General features: G+C 39.1%; 1 protein-coding gene across 1 annotated transcript in view; it reads left to right on the plus strand.

Annotated features, from left to right (window-relative positions):
* Positions 1-14270: 14270 nt before the first annotated feature.
* MMP2 (matrix metallopeptidase 2) overlaps positions 14271-23643 on the plus strand; it is a 35494-nt gene continuing 26121 nt past the window's right edge. Inside the window, exons 1-4 of the mRNA XM_052686202.1 lie at positions 14271-14608; positions 18784-19010; positions 20964-21112; positions 23203-23331. Of these exons, the coding sequence (XP_052542162.1) occupies positions 14465-14608; positions 18784-19010; positions 20964-21112; positions 23203-23331 (649 nt within the window). The 5' untranslated portion in view covers positions 14271-14464. The remainder of the gene's footprint in view (positions 14609-18783; positions 19011-20963; positions 21113-23202; positions 23332-23643) is intronic.

Below are 23643 nucleotides of genomic sequence, written 5' to 3' on the forward strand. Positions count from 1 at the left end.
AGCAAGACAGCCTCAGGCAGACCACTGTCTCCTTGGGAACGTCACTGGGGAGCTGTACCACTTCAGACTTCTTCAAAATAAGAAAACATTTCAAAACCAACCACAATCTTTAATTACTGGCAATTAGAAATTCCTGTTTTGTGTGTTTACAGCTCAAAAATGTTAATGTGTGCCAGTTGTGTCAAAAAGTTTGATTAAGCTTTTTAAATTGAGCTAGAATAACTTAAAACACTCCAACAACTCTGTGATCAGAGTATCTTGGGGGCCTTTCCAAAGTGACTTGTGGAAGTCAGAATCCCTTTCATAGTCTCTTCGCTGTTCCCAGAGGACACAGCTTGTGTTACAAAGACACACACCCAACATATTTCACAGGAGGCATTTCTGTCTGACAGCTTTACAAAGACTGGTCAAAAACTTAAGCATGCTTAAGGCACTTCTGAATGGCAAACTGGAGTTACAACTGAGGTGTAATTGAATATACCTGGTATGTAACAAGAGACGAGCTGCGAGCAAATAAGATAAAGGTAGGCTGTAAGTGTTAGTTTCTTCTTTTACTAATCCTAGAAAATCAAAGTTTGAAAGAAACAGCATTGATAAGAAATTGATGCTACATAAGTTCATAAACAAAATACAAAGAGAACACAAGGTGCTCTTGCTGGCCTAACAGAGATGCTATTTCTATAGATAGATAAAAGTTGATGATGAATGCTTGCTAAGGAGCTCTCCATGTGTCATAAAATATGAGCAATAAGATTAAGACAAAGAATTGAAAAGACAAATGACAAGCCTCTGTGCATCATTAATGAATGATGAGGGTAGAAAGACATAAGATAACTTTCCATGCATATAATAATGATGTCTTTGACTGGTGGTGCTTCTCTATGCTCGCACATTTAATAAGATGTGTTAGAATTAAAAATTTAAAAATCAAGTCCATGTGCTCCATAAAATATGAGGAAAGTAGCAACTCTACCCTAAGTAAAGATCTTTGCATTCCACATCTTATTAATGAGTGAGATGTGTTGATTTATGCAAATGCTCATAAGTGAAGCACGGCAGTATTCTGTGCTGGCAACAAAACAAGTCACACAGTCAGTAACCTCACATCTCACTGCAGGAATAATTTTGATATGCAGCCAAGAGTTGAGAATTCACAGGAGTCTATGCATTGTCCTATCCACCAACATTCTGCCAGCTGCTTTATACCTAAAGCTGCTGCAGACACCAGGCGAGCTACCAGGTGCCTGTTTGTTCCTGAATATCATGCGCTATAGAAAGGCCACTAAGAGTTTGTATTTTCACTGTGGCACTATCCATTGCAAAGGAACTGAACACACTTGATTTAACAAGCAAAACCAAATGGCACAACTCTTTTGGTATCACACATACTTCCTAGAGGACAAAGGAAAGCAATGAGTGACGGCTGACTTTTATCACAACTTTAGGAAGTGTTTTAATGCTGTGCTCTATACCAAATCAAATTACAACATAATGCTATCCAACCCAACATTTCTCAACTCGGAGTCAGTCCTGCTTTCTCCAAGCTTTCTCCAGGATTAATAACATATTCACTACGTTCCCACTGGCACCCTCAGACAGACGCACAACAAATAGCTTTCCACTTGTCAATGCTTTGGAGACTTCTGAAAAGTAAGCCCCAGAATGGAAATGCCAACAGACTGGCAGAGCAACAGGTGGACCCATCAGCACTGAGCCTTAAAAAGCAAATGGATATCAGCCGTGGGAGATGTGCCGGGGCTCCTGGTAAGAGCCACAGCTAAGTGCAGCTCTGAGCTGCTGGCTGCAGGGGATCCAAAGACAGAGTCAAGATGCATCTGGATCAGATCACAGCTTGGTAAAAGGGATAAAGACCTGCCCACTTGCCTGCATTTTGTCTAGCACAGGGAGGAAACAGCAGTATGTTTGAGCCATAGAGCCTATAAAATTGTGGTTTTGGAGAGATAATTGTACCTCTATAACTTCCAGTTTGAAAGCAGTCATGGGTAGTCACTCTTCCATGCCACACAATACTGGAGCTGTTAGCTCTACAGCTCACAAAGGGAGTGAAAAAATCTCTGGCACATCAAATACACCACACGGGTGCAAAAATATTTTATCAACCAATTAACCACATATTTAGATTACCCAAATTTTGTCTGTTAGACCAAACCAAACTATACTTGATATTATCCTAATCACATCTGGACTGTGCCGTGTTGTTTCTGAAAAATCCAGCACCATTGTATGTGGGTTTTTTCCATGTTATTATTATGATGGGTCTGTTCACAGATGTCGGGTTCCACTCTGTCTTGTTCATTTCCGCACACTGCTGGAGAGCTATCTCCTAACTTTGCCTTTGCTGTCTGTCATATTACTATCCTCCCCGTGCCTTGTTCATTCAACTACTGAAAGTCCAGGAAGGAATAGGCAGCAATCTCCAGTAAAAAAATGTAGTGCTTCCTGTACTGTAGATACAGGGACACAAATAAGGGTGTCAGTATTGCTCTCTGGGACAGACGCCGCCAGCCTTGGCTGCTCCGTCACCATAACCTCAGCTGAACTGGCTGACTAAACAGCACTGACAATTGTTTTGCATTATAAGGCAGGAAAAAAAACAAAAACTTTCCGGCTCTAGCTCTGTATATTTAAAGTCGTGCTGAACAGCAAAGACACGGCAGATATTTAGTGTTCAGTGGCTCAGCTCCCCTCAAGGTCCATTTGATGCTATGTTTTCAGACATAACAAGGTTATTTTGCAAAGCAGTGTTGGCTACCTGCAGACTGGGTCCTCCAAGTAACATATACATTTGAGGAAGAAGATAGGCATGTGGCTAACCCATGCAGCAGAAGGCTCCCGACTCACCTTAATAACCATTTAGCAAGCATCTTTGACTTGAATCACCAACAACCCAGTGGTTAAACCACAACAGCTTGGGTTTATTACAGCTGGTGCAAAGCATTCTTACCAAACTCTCTGAAACAAGCAATCACTTTCTGAAAAGTGCTGCTAATAGAAGTCTCCTATATCAGTGTAACCAGAAGTAGGCACTGCATGACCATGGTGGTGCTCAGAGATATCACTGCATTGAGTTTTCCACTGAATGCCAACCGTGAGCTGTGCCTCTATATAGTATGCTGGAGGGGTAAAAGGAAAAGCATCTTTATGCAGCAAGATCAATGGATGAGGCTGAAGTCCTAGAGAGACACATCACAAAATAGGTCACAGAGTAAGAGCATGTCATATTTATTAAAAAAGAATGGCTCACAATCCATCATGGTTTCTCTCATACCTCGATATATTTTTTTGCAATCACCATAAGCAGATCTTTTTTTTTTTTTCCCTTCAAATTCTGAACTTCAAAATAATGAAAATGTGATTTAATGAACCATTATTCATCCACAGTGTCTTCCAAGCTATGTCTACTCAATTTCCAAAGCAAGTAGTTTTCTTCTTTCTTTTGTACTCTGCCAGCACTTCAGACATAACCTAGAACCTGAAGTCTTATCCAAATAGCTCAAGTATTATCCTCTAATAAAAATCTGCTGAAATTTACCTGACAGTGATGCTGTTAACATGCCAGACAGAGCAGAAAACCAAACTACCATAGTAGAAGACCTTCCCACTATATTGTCTCTTAATTGTTAGCAACAACAAAAATTCATCTCTTTCAGGTAAGCAGATATGTCAGACATATGAGGTAAAGGTCTGTGGGATATATGGCATTGTTTTACAGTCGTTTCCTTCACTGTTACAGCATTTGAGAAAGTTACATGCAGCATGTCTACTAGAAGAGGGATATGCATGCACAGCTCACGTGAGAGACAGCTGGGCTAAGAGAAGCACCTGGCTTCTGTACGATAGAAATCTTAAACCTTAAAATAATGAAAAGTCTTTAAAGTAAGAAACCCTGTCCTCCTCTCCAGAGAAATGAATGGCTGACTTTCCAAGGTCTGCAAAAAGAAGAGTCCACCATCAGAACTGTGAAAAGCAAACAAGCTCTGTGTTGTACCACATTTGGAAAGTTCTTGACCAAAATACAAAGATTTGTATTGTAAAGAACTCATAACATCATGGTTCTTAGTTATGCAATTTTCCATGATGAGAAGAGTATTTCTAGCAGTATATTCTACATGTGAAGAACTGTTAAAAATCCATTCTCAGTCTTAGAGAGGAGAGAAAGGACAGCTAGCATCTCTAGCATGCGGGGTCTGGGAAAGAGAGGAGTGTCCCTGATCTGTATGACAAAAGGTCCTGCCCACGCTTCACGGGAGAACTGTATGTCCATTAAAGAAACATGGCATAACTCTCAAAGTGGGAAGCAAGTAACATAATTCACAGCTATTATTATATACCAGTAAGAAAGAAATGACTTTCCCAAGTCACATATTTATTTTAGCAGTGCACCATCACCAAACAAGTTGACTTAGCTTGTCCTGTTCAATCAAAGTTAAGACCAGAATTAATGCAGTAAAAATTAAATCCACAGCTTGGTGTCATAGGAGAGGAAAAGGCAAACCTCTTGTGAAACAAACAAAAAACAACGATCAAAACTGCAGAATGATGAGAATTGTACAGAAATCATACATAAAAATTATCTTTCTCCAGCTGAATGGCAGAACTTGTCACTTCCATATAGTACAAATGACTGAGTAGTTGGGATGAGCAATAATACCACAGCAGGTTGAGCCAAGCCACGATTTGATTCTTAGCTCTGCTACCAATTCATGCAGATAAATCCTTCAAAGTCTTTGTGCTTTGACTTTCCCATCTGAGAAAGAAGATATTCAGCTTAGTTCACAGAGCTGTTGAAACGTTGATTATTGTTATTCACACAGCAGTGTGAACTCACTGGGTGAAAGGTGCTTTGAAGGTATTAAGCATTCGTTTTGCTATTATGCCTGCTTTCCTCTTCACACTGTTTATGAGTAGTACCGTTCTTTTGACTGAACTTCAACACATTAGAAGTTGATAGTATAGGATTCACATTATTTGCAATGATAAATACATTTAATTTTCTTCCCCCAAATGCATTCTAATCCACCATTTAAGCATATGAATAATCTCTTTAGTTTCATGTCACTTTTGAGTAAAAGCAAGTGCTTAAGCACTTTGTCAAACTGAGGCCATAAGAATAAACTGCCTTTGCCAGTTGATCCCTAAGATTTGAAAAAAATTCTCTTTCAAATCTTGAGTAAATCATTAATAATTTGGTTATCATTCCATAGGAAGTTGTACTGTCTCACTCATACAGGTTAAAAAATAAATAATAAAAAGATGCTTCCAGTCAATCACAGTCTTCCCCTAGCACTGCAATATTCCCTGTCACAGATTGCTCCAACTTTGGAAGTAAGAGAAGCACTCTTCCCTTCATGACCCTTACAATGACTGGGTTTCTTTTCATAGTTATCTGAGGTGTAGTGCATTTTGTGAAACTAGGAGAATCAAATACACCAACAGTTCGTTTTGCCAGCTCTGCTGTCTTTATATAAGAAAGCTAAATACTACTTTGGGGTAAAGCAATCAAAGAGTTGATCAAGGGTAGAAGGTTTGTGCAAGCACTGAGGTGAAAACCTGTGAAGTCTTCTGGAGCACGTGCAATAAGCTATATCCATACATGTTTCATGGGTTCATATTAGCTTATTCAAATTAGTAACAAAAAATTGCTATGAATCAGTTCTAATTATATCTGTAATAAACCAGGAAGCAAAGGAAACAATGCTGAGACTCATTTTCATGAAACACTGTATTAGGTCAGAGATGCACTGTGATGAGGTCAGGATCTTGTAATCTGCAACACTTTGGGTTATTGGGATTTCATCTGACCCAATGAAAATATATTTCCTTGATTAGAATTAAAACCAGAGGGTAGGAATGATTTTTCTTCTTTCTTTCTTTCTTTCTTTTTTTTTTTTTTTTCCCCCTCCATGTCAAAACTTTGAAATCCTGAGATATGACAAACCAGGTAAATACAGCTCCAGCTCCAAACCCTGTGCTGGGAGCCTTAAAGATCATCTTGGAATCATCTCCTCGGTCTTATTGAAAAGACAAATGTGATGAACTTAAGTTAAACAAATGTAAATGGAAGTTTCCATAGATACAAGCTAATGTACCTATGATATAGCTTAGCACAGAACAGCACAGAAGTAAAATATTGCAAGATTGAATTAATGACCAACATCCATGCAAATATTCCTTAAAATGGCAAATTCTGTGAAAAATTTGGGTCTGTTCTCTTAGGAGCTGAAAATTGGAAAAGCTAATATGTAAGAATATCTAATGGACACACAATGCAAAAGCTAATACAGCATTTGAGCCGTATCATCCTCCAAACTCAAGTATTATAAATTTGCACAAAAGATTAATTCTATCTGCACAAAAGGTATTGGATCCGTTCTTTAAGGAATATGTTAAAGATAACTTTACTGGCAGTAGCAAATGTCAAGTATTTCTATACTCAGAAGGAGATAGTGGATAGGAAGGCTTGGGTCTTGGACCAAGAGTATAAAAAGAACACCCAGAAACAAAGTAAACTTCCATTTAGATTTCAGAGTAAAACCTTAAGCACTTTACACCTATCAAACAGAAAACAATGTGATCTAGATTTTGTATGGAGCAGTAGCAGTAGTATTTAAAGCTGCCTTAAAATAAGGAATAAAAACCTGTGCAAATGGCCCAGGAATCAGTCTCCCTGATAGGAAAACGTAGACTACTCTATGGCCTATCAAGTTGCTCCTAGAAGTAGTTTAGCCATTTATTTGCCCCCTAATGATAATGGTCAAGCATGAAATAAGTGAACACCCGATAAAGACCATAGGAAGAATAATACAAATGTTGAACAACAAATAGATGGAATTTAATCTCTTCATAGAAAGTCTCATTGACCATTCAAATGCTGCCTTTATTCTGTTATCCCCATTAAGAGCCAACGCAGACCACTGAGAGACAGGCACATGGTGCTGCTGGTTCAGGCTTTTGCTCTAATGGAAATCTCCTTTGCACTCAATAGCTCCCTTGTAACTATGGAGAGCTGTTAGACTTTCCTCACTTCTCTCCTTTGAGATTTTCACTGTTCCCTTATATTTTCTCCTTTTTGGCATCTTTGAGGTTGTGGCTTTGTTCCTGAGAGCTCTGTGATGGACCAATGATCTAGTACATCTCTTTAAATGAAAGTAAGCTGACCTTGATATCTAGTAATACAAAGAAGGCAAGCTGCTAAATAAAAGCCATGAAACTGGTGTACTTAGCAGCCTTTTCAAACAGTTCCTGCAACACATACAGTGCCTGTAACCACCAGAACTACCTTGGTATAGACACTAAGCATACTCCCTGCTGATCTGATCTTGAAAGTAATCCAAAGGTTTTCTAATATGATGCCACAAACTGCTGCTCAATATGACTATGTTGAAAAATAGCGTTACTGTGCTCTGTTGTAGTTTCCATGGAGATAAATAGGAGGCATTACTTTCAGAGCAACAATCACAGACTGTCCTTCACATGTGGGATGGGGAAATTCAGCAATTCCAAACAATCAACTGTTGCCACAGACAGGAAGACCCAGCACTCAGAAGTTCAGGCAGCAATCCTTAAAATACTGCACACAGCTGTAAAATCAAAGCCACAAGCATCTTCTAAACCTTTACCCTAAGAAGGCAGAGGGACCAGCAAGACAACAAAATCCATTCAGAGGACCTATGGAAGTCGGTGCAATAACATGACAACATACAAGGCCCCTAGATAAAAGCGTATTTGAGAAGAAACTTAAGTGGCTCATGGGATACAGTAAGACCAAACTGAAACAAATTGAATTGCCCTAATAAAACCACGTTCCCCTGTACTACCTGTTAATCTATGAGCAATGTGCTGTTACATATTCACTCAGGTTCAGCTAACATAACATAGTTCAGAAAAAGATATAATTGATCACTGCACCTCTCTGAATTCATTAAAACTACATTAATTTCCCCTTCACTGCCTAAAAGCAGTGCATTGGACTCGATGATCTCTGGAGGTCCCTTCCAACCCCTACAATTCTGTGATTCTGTGATTAGTTTCTTTTTGTGTGAAATAAGAATTTGCCTACTGCTTTAACAAGTCTTTGAGTGAGTCCCTGATACATACACAGCATTTTCACACACTGTCTGTATTAACATCAAGCAAATCTCTGTCCTTCTATCTTGTTTCTACTAATACAGACATGTAAAATATATGAGCATTTTAGAAGGAGAAAAGGGGAACTGGAGGATGAATCAAATGACTGCAGGCCTTTTGGCTTTACCGTTTTCCAGAGTCTATAACAACAGGGACCAATCTGTTTCAGAAAAAGCCCTTTCTGTTCTCTGACTCTGCTGTGATGAAATGGAATTTGCATTCAGCATACAGCACTGGTGGTCAGAGGGAATCACTTTCTCTATCAAAGATTGTGCACTTTAAATCCTTTGCTAGTTCAACTGCTGTATATTTGATTTTAATTAAAGTTCTGTCATGAATTATAAAAGACCAGATCTTCAAAGTCATTAATTAAAGCCCCTTGGTGTCTGAATACTAACATTATAATGACAGGCGAGATGTACAGTGCCTATCAACAAGCGGCTGCTCAGCAGCAGCAGCAAAGCAAGCAGAATTATTCTGACATGTTTGGGACTGCACTAACTGGTTGTTCCAACAAAGGTATCTCTCATGAAGACAAACAGCAGAGCAGTGGGAATAGCCCAGCTTTGGCATGGCCCTGTTTGCAAGCACTACGCATCCTCCCAGTGCTTGATAAATGGGTCACTCAGCGAGATACTCCTTTCGAAATCTGAAATGCTGAAGTTACGTAGCTCATTACCGTGTGCCTTTGGAGCCCATCCCAAAAACATCAGCTTAGCTCTCCTCTTATTAATGTGTGCAGTAATATTATGGCTACCTTACCAGCTATGGGTTGGGCAACATCATGCTTTCTCCCATCCTTCACGACAAGGTGCCTCATGAAGATCAAGAGGGTCACTGACAAAATATGATGCAAGCTAACATCAATACAGATTAGTGGCAGGATCCACTCCAGTGCTACTTACAACCATGCGGAGTTTACCAATCTTAAGCAAATACATAACCATCAGGACTTCACTCTTCTGCCAAGCTCCCAGTGATGTGGAGTTTTAAAGGCAAGTTCATTCTGCATGCTTTATCCATAAGATCCAGCACATTTTCAAATAGAGAAACTATTGGCCAAAGGTCCCCCTCTCTCTGTACAAGAAACCCCGTTTGTTTTTGAGACACTCACAAAGTGAAATGCAACTGAACACACGATTACTAGCTGTTACAAATCATAAACTCACTTGTAAATTATTGTGTAATTAGATGCTTGAGAATAGGGGAAGAGCTAATAAGTAAAACTGGAGAAATAGAAGTATAACATCAGGTACTAATAGTCACTAAGTTTTTTCTTTCAAACACCCCAAAGTGATGCAAGTGGAGTGCTTGTGAGTGCAGTGGAAATAACGCAATTTTTCTCTGCATTTCACAGATGCACTGCCTTCAGAGAATCCTGATAACTCAAAACTAAACAAAAAAAATCCTTACACAAAATCAGTTTGACTCACTTTCCAAAATAAGGTTTCCTCATACTCCTCTGCAACTGAAAGCTTGACACTAAAACCTTGTTCTTGCCTCACTGCTGAGGGGCAGTTGAACCCTGTTTTCCCTTTACACACCAGAGGGTGCAGGGACAGGCCAGGCCTGCAGGAGCTGGCAAACAAGGCTCTTGAGAAAACCAGAGAGAACTTCACACTGGGTTTGGCTTTCCTTGAGCAGCTTATCTTGACCAATTTGATTTTCTTTACATTCAACAACTCTACAAGCTACAAGGAAATTACTTGAGCTTGTACTAAAATCATATCAGCACACTATTTTACAATAAGCCAGTCTCTAAACAAACACACCTGAAATTCAGGGAGGATAAGCAGGTAACAATGAACTTCTAGCAGAAGTGTTTGAAATTACACAGGTTCTAACCAAATTCATTCAAAATTCTGAACTAACTAGCTAGCAGAATGCTCAGCAACAAGTTTCTAGTGGGAACACATGCAAACTTGGGCTGGGGTTTGATTGAAGTTGTTCAGCGTATTTCTGCTGAACTAATTCACCCAACAGAAGCTTTGCAATGTCAATTAATACCAACTGAGGACATAAGCAGGAATTTCTGGGTTGGGCAGAAGCACAACAAACAGATGCAGTGAAAAATACCTTGTCTGGAGGTAACAGACTTACTAAAAATTCATTTCTAATTTAGTAGTGAGCTAACAAAAGAAATCCATGTGCCAAAGGAACTTCACATCTTTGGAAGCTAACTTCCTAAAATGGAAGGCATGAGAAAAACAAAAGCAAGAATACAGCTATAGCTATATTGCTACCTTAAATGCTGAAACTCATAACTCCTACCAACTGTTGACCACTCATGTATTTTTCATCCTTCTTTTCTCTCCACACACACACACGTGTGCAGCGATTTCCAAAGTTTAAAGACTCCCTCATGTGGTGGTCAGATATGGTGACTGGGATCACTGGAGTCTGAGCAAGCTACCAAGAGCATATCCAGATAATAAATTATGTGAATATTTAAGGTGTATGCTATGCTAGGATCAACTCTTCACGTGTCTTAGATCAACTCAGTTGACTGCAGTGCAAATGACTTCTTGCTAAAGTTATTAAACCTTCTATACCCAAATGAACACTGCTATGAGTAATCATTGTGTCCTGAAGACAAGTTTACTGAAACAGATGAAGTGCTAATATTTGCCTTTCTCTGTCCCTACAGAGGCATACACCTCTATCAGTCAACAGCAGCAAACTCCCACTTTTTCTCTTACAGGTGCAGAATAACACACCTGCAGCTTAGTGTCTTGCCAGCACAAAACACCAGAAAGAATCTGTTCCCGTAGTATATTAATACAATTACTTGCATAGACAGTCTATCTTCAGCAGAGGTGCCATTAGGAAGTGGTAGTGAGTAGCTAATCGAGTCATATGCCCTCAGGTTCAGTCGAGCTTCAGCCTGGAACTACTATGGGAGCTTTTCTACTCTTTACTGCAGCACCCTACAAGTCAGACATGTGGCAAAAAGCAATTTAAAACACGAAACCCCGCTACGATAATAAAAAACTTACTAAGAATAAATCCATCATCCTCCTATGGACTGTGTTCACTGACATTCTGCCTAATATATTTCTCTGGAACCTCCAGGAAATCATCAGTTTTTGATATCATTTTGGAATTGACAGTATGAATGACAGTAGGAATTGCTACAGTGTATTTCTGGAAGGTTGACTACTGTGTCAACAAATTGCCCAGGACATCATCTGAAGTCTAATTCAGAAACCGCTGAGTGTTCCTGAATCATTTAAAAATAATTATCTGAAAACATAATAATCCTTTGATTAAAACAGCATGTTAGTACATACTCATGTGTCTCTTATCACAGTCAGATCTCCTAAGAAATGTAGCTTACGGCTCAATAACAGAAGACAACATGATTCCCTTTTTATTGTTATTACTGAAGTATGTCCCAAAAAGAGACATATGCCATCTTAGAATGTGTGGTTTCTGCCATGCAGTTCTTATTAATGCATGAAAATATGCAATTGAAATGCAAATCTGGCATCATACTTCTTGAAATAGGTGGTTTTAAAGCCTCAATATAGAGTGATTCTGACCTGAACCTAACATAATAACCAGAGACCAACTTTTTATGATTCAAGAGAGATAATTTAATATGCATATTTCATACATATCCTAAATTATATAGATTTTATGTGCAACATTGAAATATTTTTTCCACAAATAGATAAAGGATGTAGTTGTGGCTATAACTGCATTTACTTCACGTAGCTAATCCAGAGGTAGCAAGTGTTTGCAGAGACAAAAGTGTTTTGCTGAGTACGTACTAAGGTAAGAGGAAGGAGGTCTACATTGTGCTTTCAGCTCTTCCATGAAGTAGGTAGATGGCCTTACGTTACCTTCTCAGGGAGCCTTGTTCTTCTTTCTCAATTTGCCTTTTTACTTTCTCCCTTCACTTTTAACTGATTTTGAACTCATCTAATCAGAGAACAAAACACATCACACCATGTTATTTCCAGTTCAGCCAGGAACTAGAAAGGACCATGATGTGATTCAGCCTAGCCGTGGGCTCAGAGCAAGGCTGGTCCTGAGGCCCAAGAACAGCAGCAGTTCCCAGCTCCCAGGATTTAGCATCACTCCAGTCCTAGCACCTGCACAGCAAGTTGAGTACAGGATGGTCCCATGGAACTCAAAAAGAAATCTATGGAAACAAGAAACGTTTTAAGCCAAATTTAATCATATTATGATGGTCTTCGACTCTCAGCTACAATCTGATAAACTGCTACTAACTGCAATCAATGTATGAGTTCACCCAGTAACCACCAATCCAATATCCCTGTATGTTTCTTAACTGAATGTTAAGGTCTGTATGCTTCTGCTGCGGATTGTTTGAGGAAATGTATCTAAATTTACCTACAGGGACTCTCACTGCCAGCAAGGATAAGTAGTACTGTAATACAGAAATACAGTGAGATTCTCAAACTGCAGGGACCTCGCAGCCCACACACAGGCTTTCCTCATCCATTGCTGATGCTTTGTTCACAAACAGGAGCAATCATCACAAAGCAGGAGAGCCATTCTCCACAACCAAGTGCAGGTTGTAGAAAAACTTGATGAGATTTTCAGAACTGCCATTTATTAAAGCAACTACCGGAAAAGATGATGACAATCTCAAAGCTGAACCATGAGGGGAAAGTTGTTCACTTTAACTCAAGTGCCATTGGAATCACACACGGAAGGATTGGAGAGTTACTTGCTTGCAGAGAAAGCCCTGCTCACAAAAATTACTGCAACTCTTTTTTTTCCCCTCAAACACTAAGGATTGCTTCCCATGGCTGTTCAGCCAGTGGCTGAGCATAGAACTGCTGTGCTTCTCAGTCAAACTGTACGAGCAGCAAAACCTCCTGTGAATGTTTTTTTTTCCTGAAGGTCTTGGCCCACGGTTTGCAACCCTTGTATTCATATAAGGTTCTTCAGTTCACAGGCAATAGGCTTCAGTTAGCAAAACAACTCAATATTAGTGTAAGTCAATGAACTGTCAATACCAAATATTCCAATTAAATATCAAAGTACTTTGAATAAATACCAAACACCAGCAGAGTATTTACTTTTCATTAACAACACTACTTGGTAACAGGAGTTACACCGAGAAACCCTTAGTTTAGAAACATTCAGTGGAAAGCTGTCACAGCCTCACTGCTGACATACGGCTCAGAGGAACCCTGATGGCTGGACTCACCTTGAATAGAAACTGTTCTGTGACATTTGGCTGGCCAGAACACAGTTTGCATTCATGCAGAATTGCCAGTCTCCTGTCTTAAAAAGTCACGAGCCAAGCCCCTAGATTAAGGCTATTCAGCTAAAATAATATTCAGCTTGTATTAACACCTCAAAGCTGGCAGTATTATGAAGGAGTAAAAAGGCCAGCCATGATGAAGGCAATATTTGCACCAGAATTTCAGACGTACAGCTGCACCAATGCACCAAACTCATGGTGCAAGCAGACCTGGAATTCTGTACAAAATTACCCTTCTAACTGGTGAGCATAGTTGCTACTTGCTGCATCTGCGAGATTCTCTCTAACTCCATAGAAAACCAAAAGTGACCCACCATGCCTATTGGTGGCAAAGCTTTAAGTTGTTACAAAAGCTGCACCAAGCCCCAGGAATCTTGTTCAGAGCTCTGGTTATTCTCTGCACAGAGCAGGGCTGGAATGGTGAGTCCCATACACAGACACCAATACGTGCAGCCTGGGCAGGAGATGGACACAAAGCCTCTGCTGCTATACCAGCCCATTCAGGGTCTGCCTTTAACTATGTCATCAAAATGGTCACCAAGAGACACCGCGTAGGACTGTAACCACATCTCGCTAAAGAAATATGTGGCAAGAAAATAAGCTAAAGAATAATACAAACACTTAGGAAGGAAAATAATGTTTAGGGGCAGTTCTTTTGTTCTAATTTAATTTGTTCTGTTCTGCTGTTTGTTCTAATTTAAAAAATACAAGAGATGCCCTTTGCTGCTTTCTGGCATAACTAAAAGATTTAATGTACGCAAATGAGAAGAAAATGTGGCTTCATTCAGCAGTAATAAGTATCTGCCTGTTGCTACCTTAAAATCACAGCAATCACATCTGGTAACTGCCCTTTTCTCATGTTTCCACTAGTTTTCAGACTTCCTCTTGTGGTAGCTTGAGACTGCGCATCTGGATGTTTTAAACATACAAAGGAATTGCTAGAGCAAGCAAAAGAGAAAACGGTGCAGAGAGTTAAGATGTGCAGATAAGCAACTAGTGCACTGTACAGCTAAAGTAACTGACAGCCAGTTAGAAAAATCTTTTTTCAAAGAGGATTGCAAAAATATAGGCAGAATGAAGACTCACAGTGTATTTGGCTTCGTTTTTAAAGTACTATTAATCCAAGTGTATCTTTTTAACAAAACTTTAGCTGCACCGTCACCAATCATTAAGTTCCCTGGGGACAGCACTCCAAAAACAGACAAAGAGCTAGCAGTGGTAAGTGTTGGTTTCATCTTTGCTTCAGATTTGTTTTTCTTTCATAAGCAGATGTTTCTTTCTTCTTTCAGCTGAGGCTAGGAAATGACTGTAGCGCTCTCTCTCTAGTCTCTGCTAGTGCTTGCTAGCTAGCAAAGGTATCAGCTTTCAGAAGTAAAAACTAGAGCCAAGTAATGTTTCTCCTCTCATAAAAAATTTAAAGGCAGCAAAATCTTTTTCTTTTTCCTTCAGTCTAAGTGTACAAAATAATTTCATTAAATCGTCGTAACTGTAATCAACAGATTCCAGTGGTAAGAGAGGAAAAGGGCAAATGTCTAATTTTTTACTTATATCAAATAGAACTGTGAGCTATCAAGATTCACTTACAGAAATCAGGGCTTAATGCATGTATCACACAGCTTTCAGGATCTTGTTTTCCAGACTGTTTACTGTGCACTGCATAAACACAGCTTTAAGGGACAATTACAATTGAAAGCTGGCTCGAGTTTCAGAAGGCATCAGGACTGGTTCTGACTTCAAAAAAACCCTCAGAGGTTTAAAGAAATATTCTTTTCCAGATTATAAAAAAAAAGTTTGGATTTCTGAATGTGACATTAGCAAATTATAGCTATAAATCTACAGTATTTTATTCTAACCTCATTTTAAGTCCTGTGGACCTTCATAAAAACAACGATCTATGGGGAAGTCCATTTAAGGGGAGATTGAGATGGATCCTAATTTTAGCATGTAAATTATAGACATTTCTCTTCTTCAGCAGTAACTCCATTTTAAGGAAGATTGAGATAAATTATTCTTATTTCAGAATACAGAGGGTTGGAAGTTTGTCACTGTTCTTTAGGAGCTGGTGTGCATCTTGGGAAAGCTTGCCAGGCTCATGGTCTGGGGGAGGGTAGAGAGAGGAATTCCAGATGGGAGCTGTGGTGGAAAGTTGAGGAAAAACAGATAAACTGACCCCAAAAGGGCACTCCCCAGCCTTTAACAAGACAAATTCACCAGAGCTTTTGTCTTGGCAGCACAGCAGCCAGGGGGTGGGGGCAGCACGTGTGGGAAAAGAAAGGGGAGTCATACATGTCTAATGGTAATTTAACCATCCTTAAATAATCTATTTTCCTTAGACACAGTTAGACTTTTACTAAATAGCAGCAATCCACATCTCCCCTTGTCTCTGCTTCTTTAGAACAACCTATTTATTATGTGTACTCAGAGGAAAATTACAAGCTGGTTTAACACTGCAGTTCTGCTTTGTCTTTCTGGTAATATTCTTGGGCAAGGTTAACTGGCTCCTTTTCTCTCACACCGTCCATCTGTACAGCCCCAACACTCAGAATCAGAACACAAATTGCTATGTTGCAGCTGGACCCTGTTTCATTAATGGGCTGGATCAAAATTCCAGATCACCACAGCTCCCTGCTGACTCTGGGGAAACTGAATTTTGCAGTCTAGGCCAAGATGTGGTTTACACAGACACTGCATTTTCTTCAAGATTCTCTCCTCATAGAACAGCTGGTCGTGTTCATTTCTCATCTTCAGTAAAATCTCCATTTTAGGAAAAACTGAGAGGGGGGTTAGCTTTTTATTCAGAAACTTAAATACAATTCTTTATTGTGCCTCATTTTCTATTTTGTTCATTGTTTATCATACTTACAAACCGAAAATGGCAAGAGCAGCATCCTCTGTCCTCAGTAAAGTTCAGTTCTGATGGTATACCATCAGAATACATGCATGGTATATCACTAGCAGATACCATGGTATATCACTGGCAGATACAAACAAAAGTGTAAGACAATAGATCAAGCTACATTAAAATTATCATTACTATAAGAACAAATGCTCCAAACTGGTTTGCTTATGTTCTTAGTGCATTTCACATTAGGCCCTAGGCCTCATTTCCTCTGAGTAGACAGAAACTTGCTGGTAGCAAAGGTAAAACCATTGCGTATCCATTTCTTGCCAGTGTTGTATTCTCCTCAGGAGAAATACCATATCAGAATTTTATGTTATAAAAATTATTAAAACTAAGCAAAATCTGTGCTTAGTCAGTAGGTAGATGGAGGACCTCCTGAAGGAAATGGTGTAACATCCTAATTAAATTATTTTCTGATTCAACTATGAACTATTTCCTTTACAGGGTAAAATGAGGTACTCCTGGACTTAATGTTGATGAAATCCAGGTTCCGACAAACTGCAGTCATCAAATGACATTTCCTATGTTTTGTTGATGTAGATGATGATTAGATACATAAAGTAAGATTTCCCTCAGGAATATTTACGGCACAAAGACTGAAATGCACAGTCATTTTGTCAAGCTTCTTAGAATCTTTGGTAAAAAATAATTCTGATACATTTACCTTGTTTCTTACCTTGGATTTGTACTTAATAATTTGGATACAGTACCTGTTGGTCTCTCCTTCCTATGCTAAAGAGTTTTACCAGAAAAAATCAGTAACCCACAACCTTTCCATCTACCAGCATCACTGGGAATGGCTCAGCTTTGTGCCATGCTAAACACCGGTCCAGATGGCCTACACACCAGTTTGGGAACACTCGGTGTTTGATGTGGCTCTAGCACTTCTTTTAGAGCTAGATGTAGAATACTGTTAACCCAAACTGCAGTACGGAATTACTGCAAGCTCAAGTAGGGAGAAAGAACAAGGAGAAGAGAACTGCAAAGTTCACTATATTGGATAAAGCCTATAAGTCCTGACTGCCAGATTGTTAGTCAAGCTGTGAATGAATGATAGGTAATTATCATTCAAGATGTTCCCAAATCAGCATATTCATCAATCACTTTATCTGCTCTTCATAGGAAATGTAAATTTAACAATCTAAAACTGTACCTAGACTAAACAGTGCAACTGAACCTACCCTTGTAACAGTCCAAGCAAAGGCAGCAGCTTGAAAAAACAGGTTTTCTCAAATTTAGTTTGGATCCAAACACTGAATCCAAATCTTCAAAATAGCCATCTGTCTTTGTTTCAGATTTGTTAATTCCCAGACAGGAATAGAGTTGATTAAGATTTTACACAGTTGAAGATATAACTGAAAGTTTTACTGTCTGACTCTTATGAGAGGTCATGCTTTTCTTTTGACGACAATGTTGTCATGACAGGTTTCACCACGTTACAGACTGCCACACAACCAGGCATTCTCAGAGGGTGTCTGCCCAAAGACATTCAGTTATTCTGGCACTCAATGCTGAATTTAAGAGAAAAAAAAAATACTAAATCCTAAGCAGCTTACATGTGTTCTACACAGAAGATGGAGACCATGAACAGATACTTAGGACCACAGCTATTAATCTACAGTTCAAAATAATTATAGAGCTTATTAACACATTTGAAAGACAAGTTGCTTAACTGTAACAACTGCCAGGGAACAGGCAAACCCACTGGTCCTCTGGGACAGAGGGAGCAGATCACAGCAGGCTGATTTAATACACTAAAGTGGAACCACAATGGTGTGTCTGCAGATTTCATCCAGTAGGTCAAAGGTATGAACTGACAGTGTGTCACATGCTCTTTACCTCATTTATTCCTTTTTTCTCTTTTTTTTCCCCCCATGCATCCCGTGGAGCTTTTAAGTATGCACATACTGTTCAGATACAGCGTTCAGCCAACTGAGATATACCAAAGACTCTTCCTCGGGTCTTTGCAATGGTTGACTCAAAAACAAACACACATGACATTCAAAGAGCTGTTTGTGGTATGAATTAATGATTTTTTTGTGTGCGTGGTTGCTTTGATACCTTAACTTGACAAGTTGCTCAATAATTCACAGAGTCTTCCAGGAAAAAAGTACATGTGATCTAAGACTGTAAGCAGATTTACACATCATAAAGAAACCAAAAGAGATAAACTCATTTTCACTTTGTAGTTCAACATTAAAGGTCTTTGCTCGACTTATTAATAAAGCAATTCCTCAAGCAAAGGTGATGGCTAATAGTGGACTAATAGTGGAAATTATTGTTTAATTAGTAATGTTGTGTGATCAAGGATGGTTTGTGTCAATTGAGGAGATTCTGCTGGCCTCCGAGCTACTAATAATTGTAATTTTGAAAAGAAAATTTGCAAATTTCAGATGGAAAGCTAACATGGAACTACAGTATTTATTTGTAATGATTACTTATCTCTTTTATGAATTTTAAAGTCTTTGTTCTGTGCTTTATTATTCCCAAGCAATACCTGAATAAATATTATGGATGCCCAAAAGACAACTGCAACTTATTTGTACTGAAAGATACTTTGAAGAAAATGCAGAAGTTTTTTGGGCTGCCTGAAACAGGAGATTTGGATCAAAACACAATTGAGACAATGAAGAAACCCCGCTGTGGTAACCCAGATGTGGCCAATTACAACTTCTTCCCAAGAAAGCCAAAATGGGAAAAGAACCATATAACATACAGGTACTGTCTGGGTTTTGCTCATACGTAACCTGAACACTTTTAAGGACCAACCAAACAAGGCACTTCAAAGTGGAGAAGGTGCTCAGTGTTTCTTGAATTACAGTCTCGTGTTTGGATGACTACTTTACACAAACCTTTAAACAAAGATCAGAAATTTCCATTAAAAAGTTTCAGGAATAATTACCTAAAGCTCAGTTGTAGGGTTTTGGTTGGGCCCAAAGAGATTTTGGTTTTGTTCTTTCTCTGCTGCAAGCATCCTATGGGATCTAGAGCAGGAGCGCATTACTTGCCCATCTCCTTGATGGAAACCAAAGGACTTACTGACTGCACAGAAGACAGAGCCCTCTGCAGTCAGCAGTCATAAAAACATTGCTCATCAAATAAGTTATAAAGTAAAACAAATAAACATATTTATTATTTATCAGCTGATAATCTTCAACAATCAGGAACCCAATGAAATAAAATTCAGCTTCAGTAGCCAGTCAGTGAGGAAAAAGCTGTAGGTAATAAAGGGAGCAAACTACTAAATAAGGCATGGGATGAGCATCTATCCACATTAAACAGATGATCTATCAACATAAGGAACACAAAAAGTTAAATATATTAAATATGCCCATTTGTGTACTGCTTCTGAAAGTTTAACACTTATTTATGACCACAGAACTTTCTGATGACTAAGATGCAATCAAGTTACCACAGTTTGGTAAAGCACCAAACTTGTTTTGTGTTTCCATACCTTGGTCAGTAGCAAACATAAGAGATTCCAGCCCTTATGAAAGAAGGCCACAGTATCATACAGTTGTTTGGGCACCTAAGCTGCTCCAGAGTTACCCTACATTTGTCACAGACTAAGCACATACATGCAACCAGCAGCTACTGTCAGGAGAAATCATTTAAAGCAAGCCTGTTTCAATAGGTTTGACATATCTTCATTTTTCAGTTGTACTTTACGGAGTCATGAACCAATATAGTTAAATTCAATAATAAAAACATTCCTGTGGATCAGATGGTCTGGGACAAAACATTTAGCAGCAGCAAGAAAAAACAGCAGATTTGTCTTAAGTGCTTGACTTGGTCTGCTGCTCCCTTACTAGTTACAATTCTACATAGTACTCATTTTATGACTGTCTGATGAATGCTGGAAAAATGTGTGGCAGTGCACAAAGCCCTGTATTGCTGATATGCTTCCTCTGACATTGTTATCCCTAGGCATAGAGTCGTTTCACCTGTTATGTACAGCAACAGCAGCAGAAAAAGAAAAAAAAAAAAAAAGGAAATTTTCTTTATGAAGAAGTTAGATGGCTGTAATGCAAGGCACTGAGAAATTCAATTAGAATATACAAACAAAAACATAAGAAGCCACATTCAAGGTCTAGGGCCTTATCCTACCAACACACTGCTGAAGATCTAGCAATCAATTGGCATAAAACAATATACAGCTAACTACCAAAGTGAGAGAGAAGGGCTGCTTTTTTTAATCAAAAAAATCCAGTCTTGAGACTGTCAGAATTTTAGTGAGCTCTTTATCTGGCAAATCTCAGAAAACAGGGATGCATTGGCACGTTCAGGTCTAAAGTGACAGTGTGACTTGCAAGCTTGTTAAGTAGTTTACAAGAACACAAATCTCAAGTATAATGGACAGAAAGAATGTAAGGTGTTGTCTTGACAGCAAATCAGCACTGATGCAAAACTGAGTATCTTATGCAAGGCCCACCAACATGCAAGCCTTACAGCCCCTGACTAGATAGTTAATGATGCTGTGTCAATTCCAAACAAAAACTGAGTAGCAACTACCACCTCTGAACGCACTTGGATCAGCATAAAGTCTGTACCTCATGTGGAGCAGCATTACTTCTTTAACCAGTTTCAAAGTCTTTTCAGCATTTTGATCAGTAAGCAACATATACTGGGAGGGAAGGTATGTGTTTCTTAATTCTCCTTTTTATGTCTAAGGATTATAGGCTATACCCCGGATTTGGATCCCGAGACAGTAGATGATGCCTTTGCCCGAGCCTTTAAAGTCTGGAGTGATGTCACACCACTGAGATTTAACCGAATAAACGATGGAGAAGCAGACATTATGATTAATTTTGGCCGATGGGGTATATTTTCTATTTTTACATGTGTTTTTGGTTTTGTTCCTTTCATTAATCCTTCACATTGGAATGACTTACCCTCAATAAGGAGACTCATGAGCCTTTCTGGCAAATCTTGTCCTGGCTTGCACTTGGCTCATGCTGGCTACGATCTAATTTCACTAAGACTTTTTTTCCTAAAATATACATATACACACGTTAGAGAGAAAAATATTTATAACATATCCTTATTCTATAATTATCTTTGCAAAAGAGGATTATTAGGAGTAACATTTATTTTTAAATTTACAAACCAGAAATAGAAATGGGAAATACTGATACAATTTTCAGATGCAAGATGGCTTTTCACAACAGAAGACTACCAAGTAATGCCATCATCTTCATTTACACCTCCATGCTTGTTTTTCCAGTGGTAGTGGCAGAGGCCCTAACATATGGGGAGACCTTAAAAACAGATTTGAGACTTTCAATTTATCTCCATAACTGGTCTCTGTTCTTTAACATAGCAGACTAGAGGCTTTCAACACATTCTTTGGTCTTGAAGAATTTCTAAGTATGGCTCTTAAGTTGAATCCTGGTTTTAGTCCTGCTGACGATAAGCAACTTGATTCATTTCAGTTGCGCATGCCTTCTCAATTAATTTTGGTTTCCTCTAACAGAACACGATTTTCAGTGTATACCTGGGCATTTCGATTTCTTACAGTCACAGAATTTTTAATACTAATGAAGACATTTCTGAAGCCAGTCACTTGGGAGGTAGACTTTGCAAGTGAAGCAAACAGTTTAAAGAATAACTGAGCTCTTTGTAAAAGCCTCCATTTCAAGTTGGTCTTCTTTGCTTTAGCTACTGATGAGTTGACTTCAAAAACTTCAGAGATTGTGCACAGAACCCAAAACTTCAGATCCTCATCCAGGCTGGCTTGGTTCACAGGGCAAGCCTTACAAAGGCAGAAGTGTTCCTGCTGATTTTAGCACTTGCAGATTACACTCAGCTCAGAAATAGTGGGAGAATTTTTCCCACAGTCATCCATTCTCATCACCTTATTGCCTACAAATTCACAGGATTTGGGACATCTACAAAGTTGTTCATTTTTCAGCTTCTCTTAAGCAAAGAACAGGAGTAAAGATTCTAAATTCACATCAAACTCTTGCTCCCTGAACAACTGACACACTAGTCTACTGAAATGAATGAACTGAACTAGTATTAAGAGGCGGACAGCAGCATGAAATCAGTGCAACAGAGCAGAGATTCAGGCCTGTGTATTGAGGGTTTCTGTTAAATGGAAAGACATCAGACTGAAAAGCTTGAAATGATGCAACTGGAGATGCTGGCAGCCAGCTTTGCTGCACAGGTCAGTGTGGTGGGAAAGCTATGAATACCAGGGTTATGCCCTTGCCAGCCTGCCTTACCCACACACAGTGTACTTCCAAGAAAAGCCTACAGTGCAATAACAGGAGAGTTACTTAAAGTGCTGTTGCCTGTGAGCAGCCTGCATCTCAGAGTGGTTGATGTGGGGAAGGGACAGGCTCATTCACAGGACTCCAGGTGTTGAATAAGAGCTAGATTTCCAGAGATTCTCTACTGAGAAGCACTCAGATGATTTGCTTTCCCCAGTATACCATGCAAAGAAAATAACACAGCGATCAGAGGTGTAACGGACAAAAGAAACCACAAAAAAGAAAATCTACCTTTGCTTTCAAATTGGTGTTTCAGACTGATGCAAACTCTGAAAAAAATACCTCTCATTTGCAATATTTTACAGCTCCTGCTGGTCTCCACTGAGAAATAACAGCACAAGTGTTGTTGCACATCCAGTGTACAACATTTCACTGCTCTTCCCAGTCTGATTCCCTTTCACAACACTTTTGTTATAAAAATAACATGCTGCCACAACTGCAAAACTGTCACTTGAAGTTCTTTGCAAGAATTGGCTTTCTCTTCTCTATTTCAGTCTTGCGAGCCCAGCCCGTACCACTCACTAGAATATCTGATGCAGTCTTGGATGAGAAAGTGCATATAGTCATCATCATTCATGTACCCATTTTGACAGCTGAGGTCATTAGAAACTGCTTTTTTTGTCTGATTTCTCCTGCAGAGCATGGTGACGGCTATCCGTTCGATGGCAAAGATGGTCTCCTGGCTCACGCCTTTGCGCCGGGGCCAGGAATTGGAGGAGACTCCCATTTTGATGATGATGAACTGTGGACTCTTGGAGAAGGGCAAGGTACTAAACTTCTTCATGTTTCAGAACATACGCCTGCTAACTGTTTCAGGATGTTGCTTCAGGAACTGCACTAAATGTTTTCACTGACACGTCAAAAAGTCTTAGGAGACAATATCACTACAGATGAAAATAAGTTCATACAATTTAAATTGTTCTCAACAAAATGTTTATGCAATTCCTAAATGCTTTCTAGAATTCCCATTCCTGCTCCTCTATCATTGAAAAACTGAACTAATAGACCTGATACCTCAAAGCCTTGCTGAAGGGTGGAAAAGTACAAAGCCATGACTGATTTCGAATGCTTCAGTTCTC

The sequence above is a fragment of the Tympanuchus pallidicinctus genome, unplaced genomic scaffold (genome assembly GCF_026119805.1).
Source record: "Tympanuchus pallidicinctus isolate F22 unplaced genomic scaffold, pur_lepc_1.0 scaffold22, whole genome shotgun sequence".
NCBI classification, from domain to species: Eukaryota; Metazoa; Chordata; class Aves; order Galliformes; family Phasianidae; genus Tympanuchus; species Tympanuchus pallidicinctus.